This window comes from Oncorhynchus mykiss, chromosome 11 (assembly GCF_013265735.2).
Source record: "Oncorhynchus mykiss isolate Arlee chromosome 11, USDA_OmykA_1.1, whole genome shotgun sequence".
Classification (NCBI taxonomy): Eukaryota; Metazoa; Chordata; class Actinopteri; order Salmoniformes; family Salmonidae; genus Oncorhynchus; species Oncorhynchus mykiss.
In genome coordinates, this window is record NC_048575.1 from 43,445,286 (window position 1) to 43,469,001 (window position 23,716).

At 41.4% G+C, this 23,716-nt stretch overlaps 1 protein-coding gene across 5 annotated transcripts in view; it reads right to left on the reverse strand.

Annotated features, from left to right (window-relative positions):
* The window catches only part of edil3a (EGF-like repeats and discoidin I-like domains 3a), a 247,730-nt gene that overhangs the window by 62,073 nt on the left and 161,941 nt on the right, over positions 1-23,716 (reverse strand). For 4 of the 5 annotated variants that reach the window (XM_036935506.1, XM_036935509.1, XM_036935507.1 and 1 more), the window contains 2 exons: positions 23,341-23,454; positions 12,576-12,757 (listed from right to left, as the gene is read on the reverse strand). In XM_036935506.1, the coding sequence (XP_036791401.1) occupies positions 12,576-12,757; positions 23,341-23,454 (296 nt within the window). Of the gene's footprint in view, positions 1-12,575; positions 12,758-12,896; positions 13,407-23,340; positions 23,455-23,716 lie in introns of those variants that run through there. The other variant, XM_036935504.1, reaches the window with a different exon arrangement.

Below are 23,716 nucleotides of genomic sequence, written 5' to 3' on the forward strand. Positions count from 1 at the left end.
TCGTAAACCAAATATTTCAGGATCCTTGATATCTTTTCCCTGCGCTTATGGACTGCCCTTTCCAATTCAAACAACAAACCAATCAGGTTCCAGTCCAGAGACTTTTTGTCGGGCTATCCCGACAAAACAAAAATCTTGGTCGGCCGAGACTCGTCTGTTCTTTTGACAAATCGATAGGTTTAAATTTAAAAATGTGTATTTTTTCATATGCACTACCGTTCAAACGTTTGGGGTCACTTAGAAATGTCCTTGTTTTTGAAAGAAAAGCACATTTTTGGATCATTAAAACAACATCAAACAAACATCAAATTAAAATAGATTTTTTTATGGAATATCTACATAGGCGTACAGAGGCCCGTTATCAGCGACCATCACTCCTGTGTTCCAATGACACGTTGTGTTAGCTAATCCAAGTTCATAATATTAAAAGGCTAATGGATCATTAGAATTTTGCAATTATGTTAGCACAGCTGAAAACTGTTGTTCTGATTAAAGAAGCAATACAACTGGCCTTTAGACTAGTTGAGCATTAGCATTTGTGGGTTTGATTACAGGCTCAAAATGCCCAGAAACAAATAACTTTCTTCTGAAACTCTTGTTCTGAGAAAAGAAGGCTATTCTATGTGAGAAATTGTCAAGAAACTGTAAATCTCGTACAATGCTGTGTTCTACTCCATTCACAGAACAGCGCAAACGGGCTCTAACCAGAATATAAAGAGGAGTGGGAGGCCCGAGTGCACAACTGAGCAAGAGGACAAGTACATTAGTGTGTCTAGTTTGAGAAACAGACGCCTCACAAGTCCTCAACTGGTAGCTTCATGAAATAGTACCCGCAAAACTTCAGTCTCAACATCACCAGTGAGGAGGCGACTCTGGGATTTTGGCCTTCTAGGCAGAGTGTCTGTGTTCTTTTGCCCATATTAATATTTTCTTTTCATTGGCCAGTCTGGGATATGGCTTTTTCTTTGTAACTCTGCCTAGAAGGTGTTTTGCGGGTATGTGAGCATAGAAGTAATTTAGCTCATCTGGTAGGCTTGTGCTTCCCTTTGCAGGCTGTAAAAGTTTGCAAGCCCTGCGGTGTAGTATGATTCGATCTTAGTCCTGTATTGACACTTTGCCTGTTTGATGGTTCATCAAGGGACATAGCGGGATATCTTGTAAGCTTCCGGGTTAGAGTTCTGCCCCTTGAAAGTGGCAGCTCTACCCTTTAGCTCAGTGCAGATGTTGCCTGTAATCAATGGCTTCTGGTTGGGGGTATGTGCGTACAGTCACTGTGGAGACTACATAATCGATGCACTTATTGATGAAGCCAGTGACTGATGTGGGGTACTCCTCAATGCCATCGGAAGAATCCCGGAACATATTCCAGCATCTGCTTCATCTGACCACTTTTTTGGACTGTGAGATGTGATGTAATGAGAACCCAGCTGGCTGTATGTTACAGTCCCTGATGTCTCTCTGGAAAGAGATCCTCACCCTAAGCTTGTCTACTTTATTGTCCATGGACTTAACATCAGTGGGTAATATACTCAGAAGTGGTGGATGGTGTGCACACCTCCTGAGTCGGACTAGAAGTCACTCTGAATACCTCTTCTCTGCCGGCAGCGTCTTGGATCAGGCTTTGGGTTAATTTCAATTGCCTTGAAGGGTACGAACATAGGATCCAATTCGGGAATGTCGTTTTTATGGTCGGAATGCTGGTAAGTTACCGCCGCTCTGACATCCAAAAGTTATTTCCAGCTGTATGTAATAACACAAAAAAACATTCTGGGGAAATAATGTCAAACAGAACAAATAAATAATACTGCAAAGTTGCTTAGGAGTTAGAAGCAGAGCCGGCATGTCTGTCGGCGCCATCTTACTCTTGTAGCTCAATGGAGGTTATACAAGGCTGCTTATACTAAACCTAATGATAATGACATTACTTATTATAATGATGATCATAATAATAATAACAATAAAGAGATCTGACAATTTGTAACAGTGTAAACACAAAATAAATTATAAGCAATACCAGAGAGGCTGTTCTAACAAAACAAAAAAAGTGTATAGCCTTTATTCCAGCACAGCAAAGATTAAGAACAGCCGAATTTGTGAAATTGTTTATCAGACGTTGTGGTTGCTTGAGACTATGTCTAAAGGCTGTAGACACCTTAGGGAAGCCACAGAAAAAGGAATCTGGTTGATATCCCTTTTAATGGGCAATAGGGATGCATAGAAAGACAGGGGTTTCAAAATAAGAGTCACTTTCTGATTGGATTTTTCTCAGGATTTCGCCTGCAATATCAGTTCTGTAATTTTTACAGTTTTGGAAACTGTAGAGTGTTTTCTATCATAAGCTGTCAATCATATGCATCTTCTAGCATCTGGTCCGGAGAAATAGGCGGTTTACTTTGGGAACGTTATTTTTCCAACAATAAAAATAGTGCCCCCTAGTTTCAAGAGGTTAAGGATCGTTGTTCCGTCAACAGGACAGTTCTAAATCATGCAGCTCGTTATGTCAAGATCAAAGATTTTAGAGTAACAACAAATGTCAGTACATAGTCTTATATTGGCTGAAAACTTAAACTCTTGTTAATATAACTGCACTGTCCAATTTACAATAGCCATTACTGCAAAAAAATGGCATGCTATTGTTTGAGGAGAGCTCCTAACAACAATTTTTTTTTTATTACAACAACAGATTTGATAAATTCACCTCTGAAGGTGACATGTGTACTTACATTTTTTTAAATACTTTATTTAACCAGGTAGGCTAGTTGAGAACAAGTTCTCATTTACAACTGCGACCTGTCCAAGAAAAAGCAAAGCAGTGCGACACAAATAGCAACACAGAGTTACACATGGAATAAACAAACAATAGAAAAGTCTATATACAGTGTGTGCAAATGAGGTAAGATTAGGGAGGTACGGCAAAAAAATAGGCCATAGTGACGAAATAATTACAATTTAGTAATTAAACACTGAAGCGATAGATGTGCAGAAGATGAATGTGCAAGTAGAGATACTGGGGGGCAAAGGAGCAAAAAAATATCTAACAATATGGGGATGAGGTAGTTGGGTGGGCTATTTACAGATGTGCAATGACTGACCTGTAATGACCTCGCTTCTCAATTATAGTGGATTTATCAGTGGTGACAGTGTTTCCTATCTTCAGTGCAGTGGGCAGCTGGGAGGAGGTGTTCTTATTCTCCATGGACTTTACAGTGTCCCAGAACTTTTTGAGTTAGTGTTGCAGGAAGCAAATTTCTGCTTGAAAAAGCTAGCCTTGGCTTTTCTAATTGACTGTGTATAATGGTGTCTAGCTTCCCTGAACAGCTGCATATCACGGGGGCTGTTCGATGCTAATGCAGAACGCCATAGGATGTTTTTGTGTTGGTTAAGGGCAGTCAGGTATGGGGAGAACCAAGGGCTATATCTGTTCCTGGTTCTAAATTTCTTGAATGGGGCATGCTTATTTAAGATGGTTAGGAAGGCATTTAAAAAAAAATAACCAGGCATCCTCTACTGACGGGATGAGATCAATATCCTTCCAGGATACCCCGGCCAAGTCGATTATGAAAAAATATTTTATATAACAAAACAACACAATCTCTGGGACCCTTTGGATGATAAATCAAAGCAAGATTTCAGATTTCTCCAATCCCAAATTAAATCTAGCATCAGCTTCCTATTTTGCAACAAAGCATCCTTCACTCATGCTGCCACACATACCCTCGTAAAACTGACTATCCTACCAATCCTTGACTTTGGCGATGTCATTTACAAAATAGCCTCCAACGCTCTACACAGCAAATTGGATGCAGTCTATCACAGTGCAATCCGTTTTGTCACCAAAGCCCCATATACGACCCACCATTGCGACCTGTACACTCTCGTTGGCTGGCCCTCGCTTCATACTCGTCGCCAAACCCACTGACTCCATGTCATCTACAAGACCCTGCTAGGTGAAGTCCCCCCTTATCTCAGCTCGCTGGTCACCATAGCATCACCCACCTGTAGTACGCGCTCCAGCAGGTATATCTCTCTGGTCACCCCCAAAACCAATTCTTTCTTTGGCCGCCTCTCCTTCCAGTTCTCTGCTGCCAATGACAGTAACGAACTACAAAAATCTCTGAAACTGGAAACACTTAACTCCCTCATTAGCTTTAAGCACCAACTGTCAGAGCAGCTCACAGATTACTGCACCTGTACATAGCCCACCTATAATTTAGCCCAAACAACTACCTATTTCCCTACTGTATTTATTTATTTATTTTGCTCCTTTGCACCCCATTATTTTTTATTTCTACTTTGCACATTCTTCCACTGCAAATCTACCATTCCAGTGTTTTACTTGCTATATTGTATTTACTTTGCCACCATGGCCTTTTTTTTGCCTTTACCTCCCTTATCTCACCTCATTTGCTCACATCGTGTATAGACTTGTTTAAACTGTATTATTGACTGTATGTTTGTTTCACTCCATGTGTTACTCTGTGTCATTGTATGGGGCGAACTGCTTTGCTTTATCTTGGCCAGGTCGCAATTGTAAATGAGAACTTGTTCTCAACTTGTCTACCTGGTTAAATAAAGGTGAAATAAAAAATATCTTAAAAACATGCACGATCGATTTTGTATTTCCACTCGTTTAATTTGCAAAGAAAAGAATCTGTGAAAATCTCTGCCTAAATGTCGTTTCAGTGAGTCAAATCACGTTCGTATATATTCCTCAGTGATCCTAGAAGGTAACAAGACTTCACTATTTTATTACTGGTGTAGTGTATCCTATAGGACACCATATTTGGTGAGAGAGCAACGCCTTCATGGCATGCCGATGACGCGGGCGGCCATCACATGAACAACTGTATCTGTGTCAAATAAGCACCAATCGGGGTCAAACAAAACTAGCTAGATCGCCAATGAGCTGGGCTTTACATATGTTGTAATATGTTGTAATATGTAGCTTCTAACCCTGTAAGACAGCATGCCTTTTCATTTTGGACAAAAATGAAAGTTATGAAAACTGGTTGTTTTGCAAATGTTGAACTTATAATATGGCTACTAATACTTGGAAAGCTAAATCATAACGATGATATTCTTGTAGAAAAAATGGAATATGAATGTGAATGTCTACTTCACGATTTGCCCAAATGTGCCTTGGGACACACTAAAGGTCTTGAGGATCAGTCATACTCCAAGTTATCCCATTGCATTTAAAAAATGGTGGAAAAAAACAGAGGTTGGCTATTTCTTTGTATTTTCTTCTACCAGATCTATTGTGTTATATTCTCCTATTTTCAATTCACATTTCCACAAACTTCAAAGTGTTTCCTTTCAAATGGTACCAAGAATATGCATATCCTTGCTTCAGGGCCTGAACTACAGGCAGATAGATTTGGGTTTGTCATTTTGGCGAAAATGCAAAAAAGGGGGCTATCCCTAAGAAGGGACACTAATAACAAAGCATTATGTCGAATTGGAGTAAGTCACCTTAACCAAACAATGGACGGAGGTAAAACGTTTTTTTTCAAAGTCATTGAAATTCTTTAAAAAAATATATCTTAATGTGAACCCAATTACTGAGAATAAACAGCATTATTCATCAACAGAAAACAAGAAAAATAAAGTCTGGACTACAATCTGTAATGAATTCAACTCAAATGAAAAAGTAAACAAAAGGTAAGATACTGTAGCCCACTTTTACAAAGCAGAGTCACTTTGAAATGTTAGTTTTCTTGTGCAACACAACACAGTGGAGCCTAAATGTATTTGTGTGTCAGAAATGTAACACAAACCACATCAAACATAATTATTAATATACTTTCTATATTGTCTTTCTTAGGTCCTGTGGAAAACCATGAAATGTAACTTAAAGAAGACTTGCTAGTAGGGAGCATTTCATAGACAGCAACTCCTGGAAGGTATCCCTGAAGATGACCATTTGGACAGTTCAAGTGGGGGACCGTTCCAATCCTCATTTGGTAGGACACATTCACTCAACATGTCCCATCCCAGGACTGCAGGGAATATGTAATGTTGTCAGTCATCTCTTGTACACCCATTATAAAATTATGAAATTATTTCTTCAACTCTTGAAGAAATAATGTTCTCTAATGCAGCAATGTAATCATTATTGTAGAGGCAGATGATCACCATAGCATGGGGGGGATAAGACCGACTGAAGGTCAGCCTGCTACATGTGCAGCAGCCAGGTGGGTGGATTGTGTCACTAACCCGGGCCAGAGGACAAAGACAAAGAGGCTGAGTATGCATGAAAAACTGCCCATGGAATTTAACAAGCTCAAACTAATATATTTAAAAGAAGAGCATGTCATGAAGATGCAAATATTTTGTGTTGAGTTGGTTACGAGAGAGGAAGAGAGAAACATGAAGCAGCACCAGTAAAATTGTCGGGGTACATCTGGGTCAACTAGGTCATCCACATCTTCAATGCGATGATCTGGGCAGCCATGGTGTTTGAGGTAATTGTGAAGCACTGCTGTTGCAATTATGACAACACGGCATCTTCTTGGTTGAAAGCGCAATGTTTTTCTGAGACACTGGAAAGGACTCTTCCATACACCAAACATGCTCTATCTATTGCATGAAGATAGGGGGTGAACAAGAAGTTTGTCTGTGCATGACTCATGAGTTGCACATTTCCAACGTGCAACAATGTTGTACATTTATTGAGAACCAGTTTTTACAATCCCTGTACTCCTCAGCATCTGCTGCAGAGGGACACTTGATGGGAATATGACATACATCTATACAACCAATGACTCCAGGGTAATTCCCATATTCATATAACTCTATCTTGTAGTTGGCTTGGGCAGTAGCATCAGGGAACTTGCTGTAATTGTCTTTCAGTTCATGTATACCGTTGCAGACTTTGTGGACTATTCTGCATAGAGTTGGTTCATGACGGAAGGCTCCAGATGCCAAAAACCTCAAGGTGATCAGTACTTGTAGGGAGAAGGGCTGGGCCTTATAAACTCAGCAAAAAAAGAAATGTCCTCTCACTGTCAACTGTGTTTATTTTCAGCAAATATAACATGTGTAAATTTTTCTATGAACATAACAAGATTCAACAACTAAGACATAAACTGAACAAGTTCCACAGACATGTGACTAACAGAAATTAAATTAAATCAAAATCAAAAGTAACAGTCAGTATCTGGTGTGGCCACCAGCTGCAATAAGTACTGCACTGCATCTCCTCCTCATGGACTGCACCAGAATTGCCAGTTCATGCTGTGATATGTTACCCCACTCTTCGACCAATGCACCTGCAAGTTCCTGGGGGGAATGGCCCTAGCTCTCACTCTCCGATCCAACAGGTCCCAGACGTGCTGGAGGCACTGTCATGCTGGAGGGTCATGTCAGGATGAGTCTGCAGGAAGGGTACCACATGAGGGAGGAGGATTTCTTTCCTGTAACGCACAGTGTTGAGATTGCCTGCAATGACAACAAGCTCAGTCCGATGATGCTGTGACAGACCATGACAGACCCTCTACCTCCAAATCGATCCGACTCCAGAGTACAGGCCTCGGTGTAACGCTCATTCCATCAACGATAAACGATAAAGAGCACTGTTTACCAGTCCTGTCTGGTCCAGCGACGGTGGGTTTGTGCCCATAGGCGACGTTGTTGCCGGTGATGTCTGGTGAGTACCTGTCTTACAACAGGCCTACAAGCCCTCAGTCCAGACTCTCTCAGCCTATTGGGGACAGTCTGAGCACTGATGGAGGTGTAACTCGGGCAGTTATGGATGCCATCCTGTACCTGTCCAGCAGGTGTGATGTTCGGATGTACCGATCCTGTGCAGGTGTTGTTACACGTGGTCTGGCACTGCGAGGACGATCAGCTGTCCATCCTGTAACCCTGTCTTAGGCGTCTCACAGTACGGACATTGCAATTCATTGCCCTGGCCACATCTGTAGTCCTCATGCCTCCTAGCAGCATGTCTAAGGCACGTTCATGCAGATGAGCAGGGACCCTGGGCATCTTTCTTTTGTTTTTTTTTCAGAGTCAGTAGAAAGGCCTCTTGAGTGTCCTAAGTTTTCATAACTGTGACCTTAATTGCCTACCGTCTGAAAGCTGTTAGTCTTAACGACCGTTCTACAGGTGCTTGTTCATTAATTGTTTATGGTTCATTGAACAAGCATGGGAAACAGTGTTTAAACCCTTTACAATGAAAATCTGGATTTTTACGAATTATCTTTGAAAGACAAGGTCGTTTTTTTTTTGCAGAGTGTATATTTTCACACATTATCATCTGATCCACAAAGTAATTTTCTGAATGACAGTCAAGTGATGAACAGATGTTTTGATAGCAAATGCAATGCAGCAACAGCCCAAGTGCTGGAAAAAAAGGGATTCCCGAGAAATGTCCATTCGTGAAGACAATTGTACCTGGATCCCCGTTGAATCTAATATCCCTAGAGAATTGAGGTTGATCACCTGTTGTTGCCTGCTTGCTTTACAGCAGGGTCTCGTTAGATTTAACAGAGAAAGCATCAATGTAATGTGTTCAGATGTGTGTGTGCCTCGGATCGGACACCAAGTATAGTGTGTGCAATTGTGTAAGATAGACTATTGCACAAAACTATTCCTATTAATTATTTTGGATATAATGTCAAAAAAAATCTAAGCCTACGAGACTCATTTACAATACGATCTAGTACTGAAATGACATGACAAATAATTTGTCTTCTATATGACACCTGCAATTTGAAACAATGCAAGGGGTTTGAAGTAGTCTACTCGAACTACAATTTTGAGCTCAGAAATTCAAGTACTGGAATAGGTCTGCCTTGAAACTCAGAACAGTTCCTCAATTTGGTGCTTGAAAAGTTCTTATAATTATTGTAGCCAATTCCCGCCACCTTATAATAGTATGAGATTACATTACATTTTTTTCAGTTTTTGTGAGAGAACGATGCTGTGATTCAAAAGGTGACATCAAGGCTACTGCTATCCATGTGTTCCTGCGTCGGCAATATAGGCTACAGAAAAAAGCGTCATTCATGCATTCAATCTAAGTCAGGCAATGTCCAAATTATTCTCACATATTTTAGAATGTAATAATAATTCAATACCAATATAATGGCAAAGTCTACATTTTTTTATTATTATTCTTAAAGTGGTAATGGCCTACTTTAAAAAATAATAATAATTTTGAAATCTTCATTTTTGTGTGTGTGTGTGTGTGTGAGGGGGGGGGGGGGGGGGGGGGGGGTTAACCCTTAGCGCTAACACTGCGTCATTCACACAGGCTGTAGTAATGCCGGCACAAACTCTTCAGAGTCAGAAAGTACCGGTGGCATACTGTGTTCCTGTCAGATTGATTTAAGAACACGCTTTCATGCCAGGCTGGATTAGTCCAGCTGACTTAGTAGACACCTCATGTTGAGAATGTGAACGCTGTTTCTAGGCAGTAGTTTAAATCTTAGTGTGTGGAGGAAGTCAGCACTGAATTGTAAACATGACTGATCATATTATTACTTAATTTAATTGTTGTTGTTCACATTTGTTCATGATATACTGAGATATGATTATCCCAGTGAGGGTTTCTGCTGTACCTACATTAACTATTGTACTTCAAGATACACTGAGAGCACAAAACATTCGGAACACCTTCCTAATTTTGATTTGCACACCCTTTTGCCCTCAGAACAGCCTCATTCGTCGGGGCATTGACTACAAGGTGTCGAGCGTTCCACAGGGATGCTTGCCCATGTTGACTCCAATGCCTCCCACAGTTGTCAAATTGGCTGGAAGTCCTTTGGGTGGTGGACCATTCTTGATACACACGGGAAACTGTTGAGCCTGAAAAACCCAGCAGCGTTGCAGTTCTTGACACACTCAAACTGGTGCGCCTGGCACGTACTACCATACCCGTTCAATGGCACTTACATTTTTTGTCTGGCCCATTTACCCTCTGAATGGTACACATACACAACCCATTTCTCAATTGTCTCAAGGCTTAAAAATAATTTAACCTTTTTCCTCCCCTTCATCTACACTAATGAAGTAGATTTAGTAAGTGACGTCAATAAGGGATCATAGCTTTCACCTGGATTCACCTAGTCAGTCTATGTCATGGAAGTGTATAGCCACACATACTGTAGGGTATATATACACTATTTCAGTATTATTAAAAGTATGACTGTCTGAATGATTGATTTGGTCTTCAGTATTACAGGGCCGGGGGCAGATTCAGGAGGTATTGAGGAACTATAGATGCACATGAGGAACAGACAGACACGCAGAGCAGGGGTGTTATACCTGAACAATGACAGGGCTGCCAGCTCTAAACCTCAAACTGATTTAAGATGAGAAAACAACCACATACACACGCACTCACACACACACTTTCAGAACACACTGCCCCCAAGCCTAAAACTCCACAGCGCTGAGAGAAGTCTACACCTCTCTACTCACGTCCCAATTACCAAGAAGTCCCTCTCCTGAAACCCAGAGCGCTCCCAGAATCCACATCATCATCCCACGTGGCATCATTAAAGCCAACCAAACCGCCTCAGTGATTCATATCTGATTTTCCTTATACACTACATGCACTTGGTTGCTTTTCTCTTGCTCTCTCTGTTTCTCTCACCTTTCCCTTCCACATGTCTCTGTCTTCTCTCACTCTACCTCTCTCCTCAGATGATGTAGTTGGATCATTCTTTCTCTACACCCTCCCCTCCTCGTGCTCTTTGACACGTTCTCTCGCCCCCTCTTCCGCCTCTCTCTCTTCCACCTGGCTCTGTTGCTGTGAGCAAACCCTGATAGTGTTTGTTGTTTAACCTGTTAGGAATGAACACAGTGTTGCCAGTTACAGCCTCTCACTGTACTGCGGGCCTAATTAAATTTCATCACACATCTTCGGGTCCTCATTTATGAGCTCGTTGTCAGAGATACCCAGAAAGACTGGGTTCCAGAGCCAACGGCACATGGTATGACATAAACTGATTTGATTTGTTGGAAACATTACTAAATAACAGGTGAAAAAATAAAAAAAAATATATAATACAGTTCTATTGTATAAGAGACAGTTCCTATCACTAACTGCTTTCAATATCCCCACATTGTAATGAACCCATGGTTGCTAATACAATTCCAACTAAACCCTTACACTCTTAGAAAAAAAAAAAGCAAAACTAATTAAAATCTGTGGTGCAGCAGTAAGTCGTTGGCTTTAGTAGCCTACAGTCAGTTGGAATACCAGGTTTGGAACCAAAAAGTGTTCTACCTGGATCCAAAAAGAGTTCTCCTATGGGGACAGCCAAATAACCCTTTTAGGTTCTAGCAGCTTTTTTTTTTTTGAAGAGTGGAGATTTCTGAACTGGCCCCTCTGAGACAAACGTCGGAGAAGTGTTTATGTCTGAGTGAAGGGCGTGTATTTGTATTTTACAAAAAACTTCTGAGGTGTATCACATACATGCTATGATTCGCTCTAGCAACCCCACTGGTAATACATAGTGATGTGAAACTGAGGCTTTCTGAAGACAATGTGCTCACTGAATTGTACTGAAAAACTTTTCATTACTCAGAGCTTCATTATTTGTTCACAATGCACATTAGGCACATCTGCTGGTCAGCCATAAATAGCAGCGTTTGATTAGCAGAGACGTTTTTCTCCACTGTTTTAAGCAAAACTGTTGTTGGCTTTAGTAGCCTAAAATCAGTTGGAATACCAGGTTCGCAGCTTACATCATGTAACCTTTTTTTTGCATTCAAGTTTAATATTTATCAAAAACTGAAGCTATGGCATTATATAGGATGCTTAAGACAGAAGCTTATTATACTATACTAAATATAACAAAATATTTGAACAACAGTGCAGAAAGTGTCATGTCACATCAAAAAAATCTAAATTTTGGGCTTTCATAGCGAATCGACCACATACCATAATTTCCCTGAATGTGCCATAGTTCCATACTCTACCTGCTAAGCTACCTGCCAGGTGAAACTTTTTGAACAACATCCTAACTATATTTGTAATGTACGGTGTGCAGTAGAGGTCAGTGTTTGAAAGCAGCTTGGATTTGAAGAAAGCACCAGCAGCACAGCAAAATCTGTGGGATCTTACATTTTGTAACCCACGGTTTGAAAAAACATGTGATCAAACGAAGCTTCGGACGTCATTGATGACATACTTCTGAAAAGCGATAGACACATCTGCACACTGCTTTGAACTTAGCTGCGTAGCGATTTCGACGCATACCTCGGAGCTCTGGTATCAAACGTAACATCACTAGTAATACACACAGGAGCAGAACCAACAGCTTTTTTTGTCCAGTGCTCACAGTTTAATTAGCCAGTTAACCCAATCAGTCAACTGAAACACTAATTAACTGTAAAGGACCTAAGTCCCTTCAACTCTCCAAACAGATACATTTAATACAGTGAGGGATAATTCACAACTTCCTAAACTCCAGTTAATACTGCACTGACACCAATATTCAGATGTACACACACACTTATCAGATCAACATTCTCTCTGGTGCGACGGTTTTTGTGGACACATTCATTTCTGTCTAGTAACCTGAGTGACTTGTGTCTCCCGGCCAGTGTCTGTGTCTTACCTGGATCCAGGGCCATCTGTCGTTCTCGGCAGCCGTCCAGGCGTTGACCAGGCCCTTCTTGTTGAGCCGGGCAAAGTAAGGGTACCATTTCTGCAGGCCGAACAGAGCACGGTGGGTGGACGAGGCTGTTATCTGCTGGTTGGAGATGATACCCCCCTCCATGCCCAGTGATCCAGAGCATTCTGAGAGGACAGACATATGTATGAGGTTAGATGAGGGATGAAATATGAATGCAACCATACTTTTCACACATATCTGTCCAGTGAGTTACAGACATACAGGTTGCATATAGTAATAAGACAGATATGTATAGCTGTGTACCAAAGGGGCAGCATTCTTTCTTCATCAGACTAATCTCAGCATTCACTGTCCCGTTCTCTACAACACTGCTGCTTTTCATTGTTCCTTCCTCTGTCCATGATTTTCTGTTGTAGTCCATCTCTGTCTCAGAGATGAACAAGATGTATTCCTTGGTTGGGCTCCCCTCCGTTACATCAGGCAGAGTCTCAGTCATTGACACTGTGTCTTTCCCTCCGCTAACTGAAATAGCATCTTTATTGCTGCTCTCTCTCACGGATATCCTGTCCTTGATGTCGTTAAGAGACAGGTCACTTTGACTCGTGTTCGTCAAACTTTTCTCGCTGCTCCGGTTCATAGCCAAGACATCCTCAAAGTTTCCACTATGCCACAGCCCTCTCTCATCGTAGCCCTTCATTACAGGGCCATCCACATGCACAGGAGCCATGGGTCTTTTCTCCAAGTCCTCCACCAAAAAGAGGGCCCTCAAACTGGCTCCAAAGGAGCTCCGACTATTCTGTCTGGACAACATAATCAACACAGTCAACAGACTGCAACATAGTTTTTACCTTCAAGGCTGCAGAGCTAAAGTGGAGAGGCATGACACAAATACAGCTCTAATGAAATCATCCAAAGTGTTAAAATCCTTTTCAGAGCACTCAGCTTTTTTCCAGGCCTTATTTCTTCCTACTTAGGAACTGCTAAGCAGCATCTTCAGTTACAATAGCAGCCTTTTAACAGCCACATTTGTGGATTTGAAACTCTGCCAATGTCTTCAAAGATAAATGGCTTCTTGTGCTGAACTTGGAGTGCTTATTTTTGTTGTGCCCCTGCAATAATGTGCACCTTGTCAATGGTGTAATTTACCATAATCAAACCATTTCTAGAAAGTCTCATTATAAAGAGAGGTAGATATGTCACATGCCAATTCCAGTGAGTAACTGTGTGCCAAGATATGTCAAATTCTGGCTGCTCTTCCATCAGTACTTTTAAGTGGATGCATTACCAGCAATTGTTTCGATAGCTGCACAACAGCCCTCAAATGGCAGGTGTTTAGCACCTACTATCCTAGATAAGACTTTGAATAATAGCTAGTCTGTGTGCAAACACATCTGGTTTGTTCTCAAATCACACAACAGTTTATTAGATTTCACCTACCTCACGCTGTGGTCAATTAGAGTGATATCTGATATCCATGGGAATGGAATGATTTGGAATGACCATGTAGCAATAACAACTGTCCATTTTTGGATACATTGGTGCTATCTGGAGAAAAAATAGTTGTGCTATAGACATGAGTCTTCTTTAACTTCAGCTCTACAACAAATTATGGACACTTTATAAAGTCAACGCCAGTAGATAATAGGAGATTGACCATCTTCTGACTTATCATATTGAATAAAAACCCAAATGTCATTCTCTTTTCAAAATAGACCAATTCAATGTGCTGCATCTCAACCAATCTGTCCCTGTGTTTCAGGTTAAGAGGACCACTGAGGACTTGAAGAGGTAAAATGGGGCAGCTTCCTCTTCCACAGCCTCCTCTGTATCCACCTTTGCACAAACTCTTTTGACTCATCACATACGCTGCTGCTACCACTTATTATCTATCCCATTGCCTAGTCACTTTACCCCTACCCACCTGTACATATCTACCTCAATTACCTCATACCCCTGCACATCAACTCTGTATGGGTACCCTGTGTTATTGTTACTCGTGATATATCTATCTATTATTTTTCCCTTTTTCTCTCTGCAATGTTGGAAGGGCCTGTAAGTAAGAATTTCACTGTTAGTCTTCACCTGTTGGTTACGAAGCATGTGACAAATAAAATTAGATTTTAATGCCATTAGAGTGTTTTGCTCAGTGGGGCATTAACAAGGCTGTTATGACACTGCTTTGCAAAGCATATTTTAGGCCTTTGTAAACAATATCCTTGAGCGTTCCCAACTAACACCCTGGTTGGGCAAAAACACTGCTGAGTAGCTAACTATGGCACTCTCCTTAGGTGAACAAACCAGCATGTCGTTGAGCTTGGCTCAAGCATAAAGGTGTCTTGTGCTTTCAGACCTGCTTCGTATGCTTAGTTTGTAATGAGTACTTTCCATCAGGCACCCACTTCACATAATTGCATACAATTACAGACAAGTATTTCTTTAACTGACATAGCACTTCTGATTAAGGATGAATTTGTAAACCTGGGTAAGTTAAAAGCTAGCAACGACTAAGCATCCCCTAAACACCCACCCCTCTCTGGCTAACACATATGTTTTCATGCAGGCATGACCAACATGAACATGACAAGGACTTGGGAGAAACCACACTTAAACGTTTGGAATTCACAGGGTTAAAACTATTGTTGCCTGGGTGGCTAATAACAAAGAAACATTGAGGAGTGATTTAATTTACAGTCCATTGTTATAATATTGTTTAAATTATACTAATTAGAAAGTATTCCAGCTTTTTTCATTCAACAGGTAACATATGAGGTTAACCTCCTTATAGATCGTTGGCTATGCAATTATGTGAACTGGGAGGTTTTAGTGGCATAAGACCAAGGCTCTGCATCTGTCCTCGTGCTCCTAGACCTTAGTGCTGCTATTGATACCATCGACCACCACATTATTTTGGAGAGATTGGAAACCCAAATTGGTCTACACGGACAAGTTCTGGCCTGGATTAGATCTTATCTGTCGGAAAGATATCAGTTTGTGTCTGTGAATGGTTTGTCCTCTGACAAATCAACTGTACATTTCGGTGTTCCTCAAGGTTCCGTTTTAGGACCACTTTTGTTTTCACAAAATATTTTAACTCTTAGGGATGTCATTCGAAAACATAATGATAACTTTCACTGCTATGCGGATGACACACAGCTGTACATTTCGATGAAACATGGTGAAGCCCCAAAATTGCCCTCGCTGGAAGCCTGTGTTTCAGACATAAGGTAGTGGATGACTGCTAATTTTCAACTTTTAAACTCGGACAAAGCAGAGATGCTTGTTCTAGGTCCCAAGAAACAAAGATATCTTCTGTTGAATCTGACAATTAATCTTGATGGTTGTACAGTCGTCTCAAATATAACTGTGAAGGATCTTTGCGTTACTCTGGACCCTGATCTCTCTTTTGACGAACATGGATAAAGCACTAAATAAACTTCAGTTAGTGCTAAATATGGTTGCTAGAATCCTGACTAGAACCCAAAAATTTGATCATATTACTCTAGTGCTAGCCTCTCTACACTTGCTTCCTGTTATTAAGGCAAGGGCTGATTTCAAGGTTTTACTGCTAACCTACAAAGCATTACATGGGCTTGCTCCTACCTATCTTTCCGATTTGGTCCTGTCGTACATACCTACATGTACGCTACGGTCACAAGACGCATGCCTCCTAATTGTCCCTAGAATTTCTAAGCAAACAGCTGGAGGTAGGGCTTTCCCCTATAGAGCTCAATTTTTATGGAATGGTCTACCTACCCATGTGAGAGACGTAGACTCGGTCTCAACCTTTAAGTCTTTATTGAAGACTTATCTCTTCAGTGGGTCCTATGATTGAGTGTAGTCTGGCCCAGGAGTGTGAAGGTGAACGGAATGGCACTGGAGCAACGAACCACCCTTGCTGTCTCTGCCTGGCCTGTCCCCCTCTCTCCACTGGGATTCTCTGCCTCTAACCCTATTACAGGGGCTGAGTCACTGGCTTACTGGTGCTTCTCCATGTCATCCCTAGGAGGGTGCGTCACTTGAGTGTGTCTTCCTGTCTGGGTTGGCACCCCCCCCTTGGGTTGTGCCATGGCGGAGATCTTTGTGGGCTATACTCAGCCTTGTCTCAGGATGGTAAGTTGGTGGTTGAAGATATCCCTCTAGTGGTGTGGGGGCTGTGCTTTGGAAAAGTGGGTGGGGTTATATCCTGCCTGTTTTGCCCTGTCCGGTGGTATCATCGGATGGGGCCACAGTGTCTCCTGACTCCTCCTGTCTCAGCCTCCAGTATTTATGCTGCAGTGGTTTATGTGTCGGGGGGCTAGGGTCAGTCTGTTATATCTTGAGTATTTATCCTGTCTTATACGGTGTCCTGTGTGAATTTAAATATGCTCTCTCTTTCTCTCTTTCTTTCTCTCTTGGAGGACCTGAGCCCTAGGACCATGCCACTGGACTACCTGCTATGATGACTCCTTGCTGTCCCCAGTCCAACTGACCATTCTGCTGCTCCAGTTTCAACTGTTCAGCCTGCGGCTATGGAACCCTGACCTGTTCAACAGACGTGCTTCCTGTCCCAGACCTTCTGTTTTCAACTCTCTAGAGGCAGCAGGAGCGGTAGAGATACTCTCAATGATCGGCTATGAAAAGCTAACTGACATTTACTCCTGAGGTGCTGACCTGTTGTACCCTCGACAACTACTGTGATTATTATTATTTGACCATGCTGGTCATCTATGAACATTTGAACATATTGGCTATGTTCTGTTATAATCTCCAGCCAGAAGAGGACTGGCCACCCCTCTAGGTTTCTTCCTAGGTTTTGGCCTTTCTAGGGAGTTTTTCCTAGGCACCGTGCTTCTACAACTGCATTGTTTGCTGTTTGGGGTTTTAGGCTGGTTTTCTGTACAGCACTTTGAGATATCAGCTGATGTAAGAAGGGCTATATGAATACATTTGATTTGATTTGTATTGCACTCATCCTCAAACATCTGAGAAGACAGTATATTATGTACAATATGATCACATCTCTCTACTTGCTGTATATTAGTTGTACTTTGTTAAGAACTTCACCTGGCCTGCCATAAGGTCAATTCATTGTAAGAGCAGATATGAGTATAGTGGCAAGTCTCCCCAAAAGGCCTTTGTGCGTGCTTAAGTCTGGAATCTCAACCTACATCTTTGCTCTTGTCAGCTTTGCCTGGTCCTCTGCTTCTACTAACAGAAATATATTGATGGAAAAATGGTTTTATGTTTCAAAATAACCCAACTTTCTTTGGGGAGAAGAAATATATTTGCTGTCTTATCAAACATTAGCATTAAAGTGATGGCTAAGCATTACCATAGTAACATTGTGTTGACATATAATCCCAATTCCATTTGCAGGTTGGCAATGAATACTAATGTTTACCAAAGGCTGCCTTCCCGTGGTACTTGGCAGAAACCATCTAAATCGTGTTATGCCAGACCAGAGAATATAATACAATTTTGTATTTTTCTTCATCCTTTTCATTCCTCAATCAAAATACGGTTTGGGCGGAATCAAAGAAAAGCACATCACAGGATAGACTTATGACACCTACTGTATTTTCATGATGAGTTTTCACAAGGATCCTTTTCCGGAGCTGCGTTCCTGACTCAGAGTTCAATAATGTCAAAACAATATGCCTTGTTTTTTTTTTCTTGTCACTCTCTTTATTTTGTTATTTCATCTTCACTACAAAATAACTGGTTTTATAAGGCTTATTTCTTTCATTATTGAATTTTTTACTTTTCCTACTCTGATTTCCCCTCATTGTATGACTTAATATCGCACCTGGATTTTTTTTATTAGTCCTCATGTATAGCTGATATGAGTTACATGCAATGTAATCACGAAAAATCGAATTTAAATGCCATTTCAAAACCGGATATCAGAGTCAGTTTTGTGACCACAGATGCACAATTGAAATTATCTAATGTTTTGATTATAATAGGACACTTTGTCATATCTGACATTAAATATTGTAAGGTATACTGTGTGTTTGTCATGAGAAAAATCTGTGCAACCATTTATCAAAACCATATTGTTCATTTGTGTGATATTTTCAAAGTACAACGGTAAATTGGTGTGATGCACGATGCAAACTACACTATATATATACACAAGAATGTGGATTCAGCTATTTCAGCCACACCCGTTGCTTACAGGTATATAATATCAAGCACACATCCATGAAATCTCCATAGAGAAACATTGGTAGTAGAATGGCCTTACAGTAACTGTCAACGTGGCACCGTCGTAGGATGCCACTTTTCTAACAAGTCAGTTTGTCATATTACAACCATGCTAGAGCTGCCCCGGTTAACTATAAGAGCTGTTTTTGTGAAGTCAAAACATCTAGGAGCAACAATGGCTCAGCTGCGAAGTGGTTGGACACAAAAGCTCACAGAACGGGACCACTGAGTGCTGAAGCTCAGCCGTACAAATTGTCTGTCCTCAGTAGCAAGTGTTGCAACCAAGTTCCAAACTGCCTCTGGAAGCAACGTCGGTACAATAACTGTTCGTCGGGAGCGTCATGAAATGGGTTTCCATGGCCGAGCAGCCGCACACAAGCCTAAGATCACCATGTGCAATGCCAAGCGTAAGCTGGAGTGGTGTGAAGCTCGCCGCCATTGGACTCTGAAGCAGCGGTAGTCCGACAGACGAATCTGGGTTTGGCCAGGAGAACGCTACCTGCCCAAACGCATAGTGCCAACTGCAAAGCTTGATGTAGGATAAGGGCTGTTTTTCATTGTTCAGGCTCCTTAGTTCAAGTGAATGGAAATCTTAACGCTACAACATACAATAACATTCTAGACAATTCTGTGATTCAAAATTTGTGGCAGGTCCTTTCCAGTTTCTGTGCACAAAGCGAGGTCCATACAGAAATTGTTTGTTGAGATCCGTGTGGAAGAACTTGACTGGCCTGAACAGAGCCCTGACCTCAACCCCTTCGAACACCTTTGGGATAAATTGGAACGCCCCTCTGCGAGCCAGGCCTAATTCCCCAACATTAGTGCCCGACCTCACTAATGCTCTTGTGGCTGAATGTAAGCAAGTTCCCACAGCAATGTTCCAACATCTAGTGGAAAGCCTTCCCAAAAGAGTAGAGGCTGTTATAGCAGCAAACGGGGGACAAACTCCATATTAATGCCCAAGATTTTGGAATGAGATGTTCAACGAGCAGGTGTCCAAATACTGTCATATAGTGTATCTTCCTGACTAAACGTAGTTTAACAGCTGTAAACATAAATGCTAAACAGTCTGTTTGAAAAACTCTCTCACTAGCTATCGATTGCGCTCTCTTACCACACACACGATCACTCAATCAAGCACATTCAATTTGTTTTGAAAGGGGTACGTATGTAAAACATGCTTGTCATCGAATCTCTGGCAGCATCATGTACAATTAACCATGTCCTTATCATATAATGGCTGTCCAGAAAACTAGTTCAGTATACCTCCCCACCCCACTCCCCAACTGTATTGCCAGGGAAGCCATTCTTTCACACTGAAAAACACTACCAAATGCTCTAACACTTTATCAATCCTGTAGAAGCAACACTATAACAACGCTAACGCAACTCTGTGACAATGATCTCCTTGTCGGGATGAAGGCGCATCTTTAATGAGCTGTCTGTCAGCCGTGCATCCGTCAGAGCAGAGCAGCTGTGGTTGCCAGCCCTAGGCCTCGGCCTGCTGCCCCCTGTGCATACATCAGCCCCTCCGACAGCACACATCACTAATGCCGCCGTCGCTATCATGTGACAGCTGAATCCATCTCCCACAAGGCCAACCTACAGCAGCAACTAATTAGAGCCACACTGAAATTAAAGTAACTGCACCAATACTCAGGAGAAGAAAGACTGGTGGAATGGGGAGAGAATAGCACACACATTCTGATATGTGGATTCGTAAAAAGAAAAATTGCACACACGCAGAATTATGTTTTACTCATTTACTGTGAATACCCACTGACTTGATGCACACACACACAGCAACACACACACCTAGGCATGCACACACACACACACAATAACAGTGGGCATTCACTAGCGTGATTAAGTCCCCACTGAACTCTCACCAATCCTCAAGGCAGTCCTTTAACTCACTTACACTCATTTAGCTTGAGATAAACCACCCCTGGCCCTATTGAATGACACACTCAAGACATCCCCCAAAATATTTATAGGCAGTAACAGTTGCTTGGTGATATAGCTATTAGCCTGAGGCGACACAGAGACAATCACAGTAGGGTGCTAACAGTGAGAGGAAACCGGACCCAATATCCAGAAATGGCCTAACTAACGAACAAGGTTTCTTTTTGCCAACAAGCTCCAAGGTTTGGAAAAACAAGCCACTTTTGAAGATGATGAGAGAGGCAGTGAGCAGTCCTCTCATTCTGTGCAGCCTTGGAAATAATCAAATAGCCATCTAGAGTAGGCTACTTTCTCTCTCCTCCATACAGCTCTCAGACTAACATTTAGTAGGTCTTTGTCTACCTCCAGTCTTCGTCTGATCTTTCGTTTTCATCCGAATCAGAGACAGGGTTTGCACTCGATGAAAGCTGCCTTGGTCGGGTTGTAGGGATACATTGGCTGACACTCTGGTTGCCCCATGACATTGGCATGGGTAAATGTGTCCTGTCAAATCTCAGACAAGTATCACTGTTCATTTCCAATAATTACTGTTCAACAGATGAAGATTGCCTGATAGATTTAGAATAACAAGCCCTTGAGTTTTGCCACTGATTTATGGATTGGTATATTCACATGCATGATATGTATTTCAAACAGTTTGTTATGGATTTCCTTGCAGCATGCTTCACAATCACAGGAGGTTGGTGGCACCTTAATTGGGGAGAACGGGCTTGTGACAATGGCTGGAGTGGAATGGTATCAAATACATGAAAAACATGTTTCCATGTGTTTGATGCTATTCCATTTGCGCCGTTCAGGCCATTTTAATGAGCCGTTCTCCCCTCAGCAGCCTCCTTTGTATCACAATACCAGAATTGTTAAGGACTTGACATAGTATCAGATGGTAAATTCGATCTTTCCATGGATTTCCATGATCTGTGTTTTATGAAACAGTTCACAGGCATGGTTTGTTTGAGTTTTCTACTGCCAACCATTATTCAGATGAAATATCTTTAGCAACAATTAAAATTAGTTGTGGACAAGAACAATGTTCTACAACACAAACGTTATTGCTCCATAGAAATTGTTCGGACATTGAAAATGTCATGTCGATACGGTAAAAAAGACAACCTTCACACTTGAGGCCTTTACAAAATACAAACATAAGGACATTATGATGATTTTCTGGAGCATATCTAGATTAAATTGTTTACAGACTGTAAATGCGGAGGCACTTTGTAGTGATATTTCCCTCTGTTGGAAAAGGACTCTGCTATCTGGCATGTGCAGACTTCAATTAATCCCTCAAACAACTTTCTTCACAGCAATGGCTGTGGTGAAGCACAGAAGCCAGTTTGAAAAACAGTTCAAGGCTCCCAACCCTTGCCTGATTAAAAAAGTAATTTTGTCTGCTCCTGAATCAGTGCGTAATCATTCAAAATAAAAATAAAAATACAGATCGGAAATCAGAACTGAGCTCTGAATGCGTCAAAAAGACCAAACATTGCTGGTGGAAATGGTATCCACTGTGGTGCCATATTTCCAATATTGATGCTTATCAAATAAGTGGGTAATCATCTTTGAACTCAAAACTGTGGTTGCATAACTGTGTTCTAATAACTGATATGAAGGGGTTGCTATGAATAAGCAATGCTAAGGGGGATATGCCAGAAAATTGTTAATGAGTGACTTCACTTATTTGACTCACCACAAAATAAGAGACAGGAAATGAAGGAAATTATTAGTCTTCTTCCAGGAAAGCATGAACTATGCTTCAGTATGCATTTCTGAAAAAAACTTTGTCATCATTGTTTTTGGTGAGTGGTTTATCCATGTGTTGGTTGTGATGTCATGGCAAGATGTTTCAAACTAAAGCCCAAACATTTCTCATAGCCACACATTGTGAAATTATGTAGTATATGATCATACTGTAAGATATGGATCCAATATGAGACAATAATAGAAGATTGCACTCTACAGGTAAATTATTAAAGCACAAGAACCAATTATACATAAATGTGTGTGGACTTATCGTTTTCAACAACAACTTTAATACTAAACCACCGCAGCTGTACTTGACTGCATATTGTACATTCTCTGGCAACATCTTTTCCTTGTCTTTTACAAAAATCTCTGCTAGACGGTGCCACCAGTTGCTCCAATGTCTGAGTTATAAAATATTCAGTTCAGCTCCCACCGGACTACTCAAAACTAGCACATTGCTGTAACTATAAGAGATTGTGCCTGTCCCTACACAGGGACTATGTCTGGTGATGTCTGGGTAAGGTTAAGAATATGTATGCATGTGTGTGTGTCTCTTGCTACATATTCCTCATTGATTGTCTGTCTGCAATCATGTAGGAGCTTTTGTCAAAGTCAGTCTCATCTTGAACAACCCTGAATCCTGACAACAATCTCCACAGCACACAGAAGAAGACGCTTGGGGATTTAGATACAGAAAGATGGATAGAGAGGTGTAGATGGAACAATCCCATTACCTAAAGCCCTCAAAAAATGAAAGAATGCTCTTGCCCTGTTTGCCAGCACTAGCTACCAACGTCATCAGTTGTACGCAGAAGAGCCAGGCAAGGGTGATCATGAAAGACACAGCACTTACTGTATTGGCAGTTCCTTCCCATGTACTCCCCAGGGCATTCACAAGAGTAATTGGCAACCAGATCTGTGCAGATGCCCCCATTTTTACACGGTTCTTTCTCGCATTCGTTAACATCTGCAAGAGCCAAGAAAACAGAAAAGAGGCACATTAACTTCTTTGAAGCACACATGTTGGCAATTAGCAGGACATCATTCTCATTAGCATGCATTGGTGGGGAGTATGCATTGAATTTGCTCCATTTGTTAGTTGATTCTGCCTCCCACAAGATGCTTTCACAGAGACAGACGGGCTGGTTCCCTGAATCTAATAAATCAAATGGTTTCCTGGGATCGACCATTAATGCTACACACCAATTTAGGTTTGGGACTCTCAACAA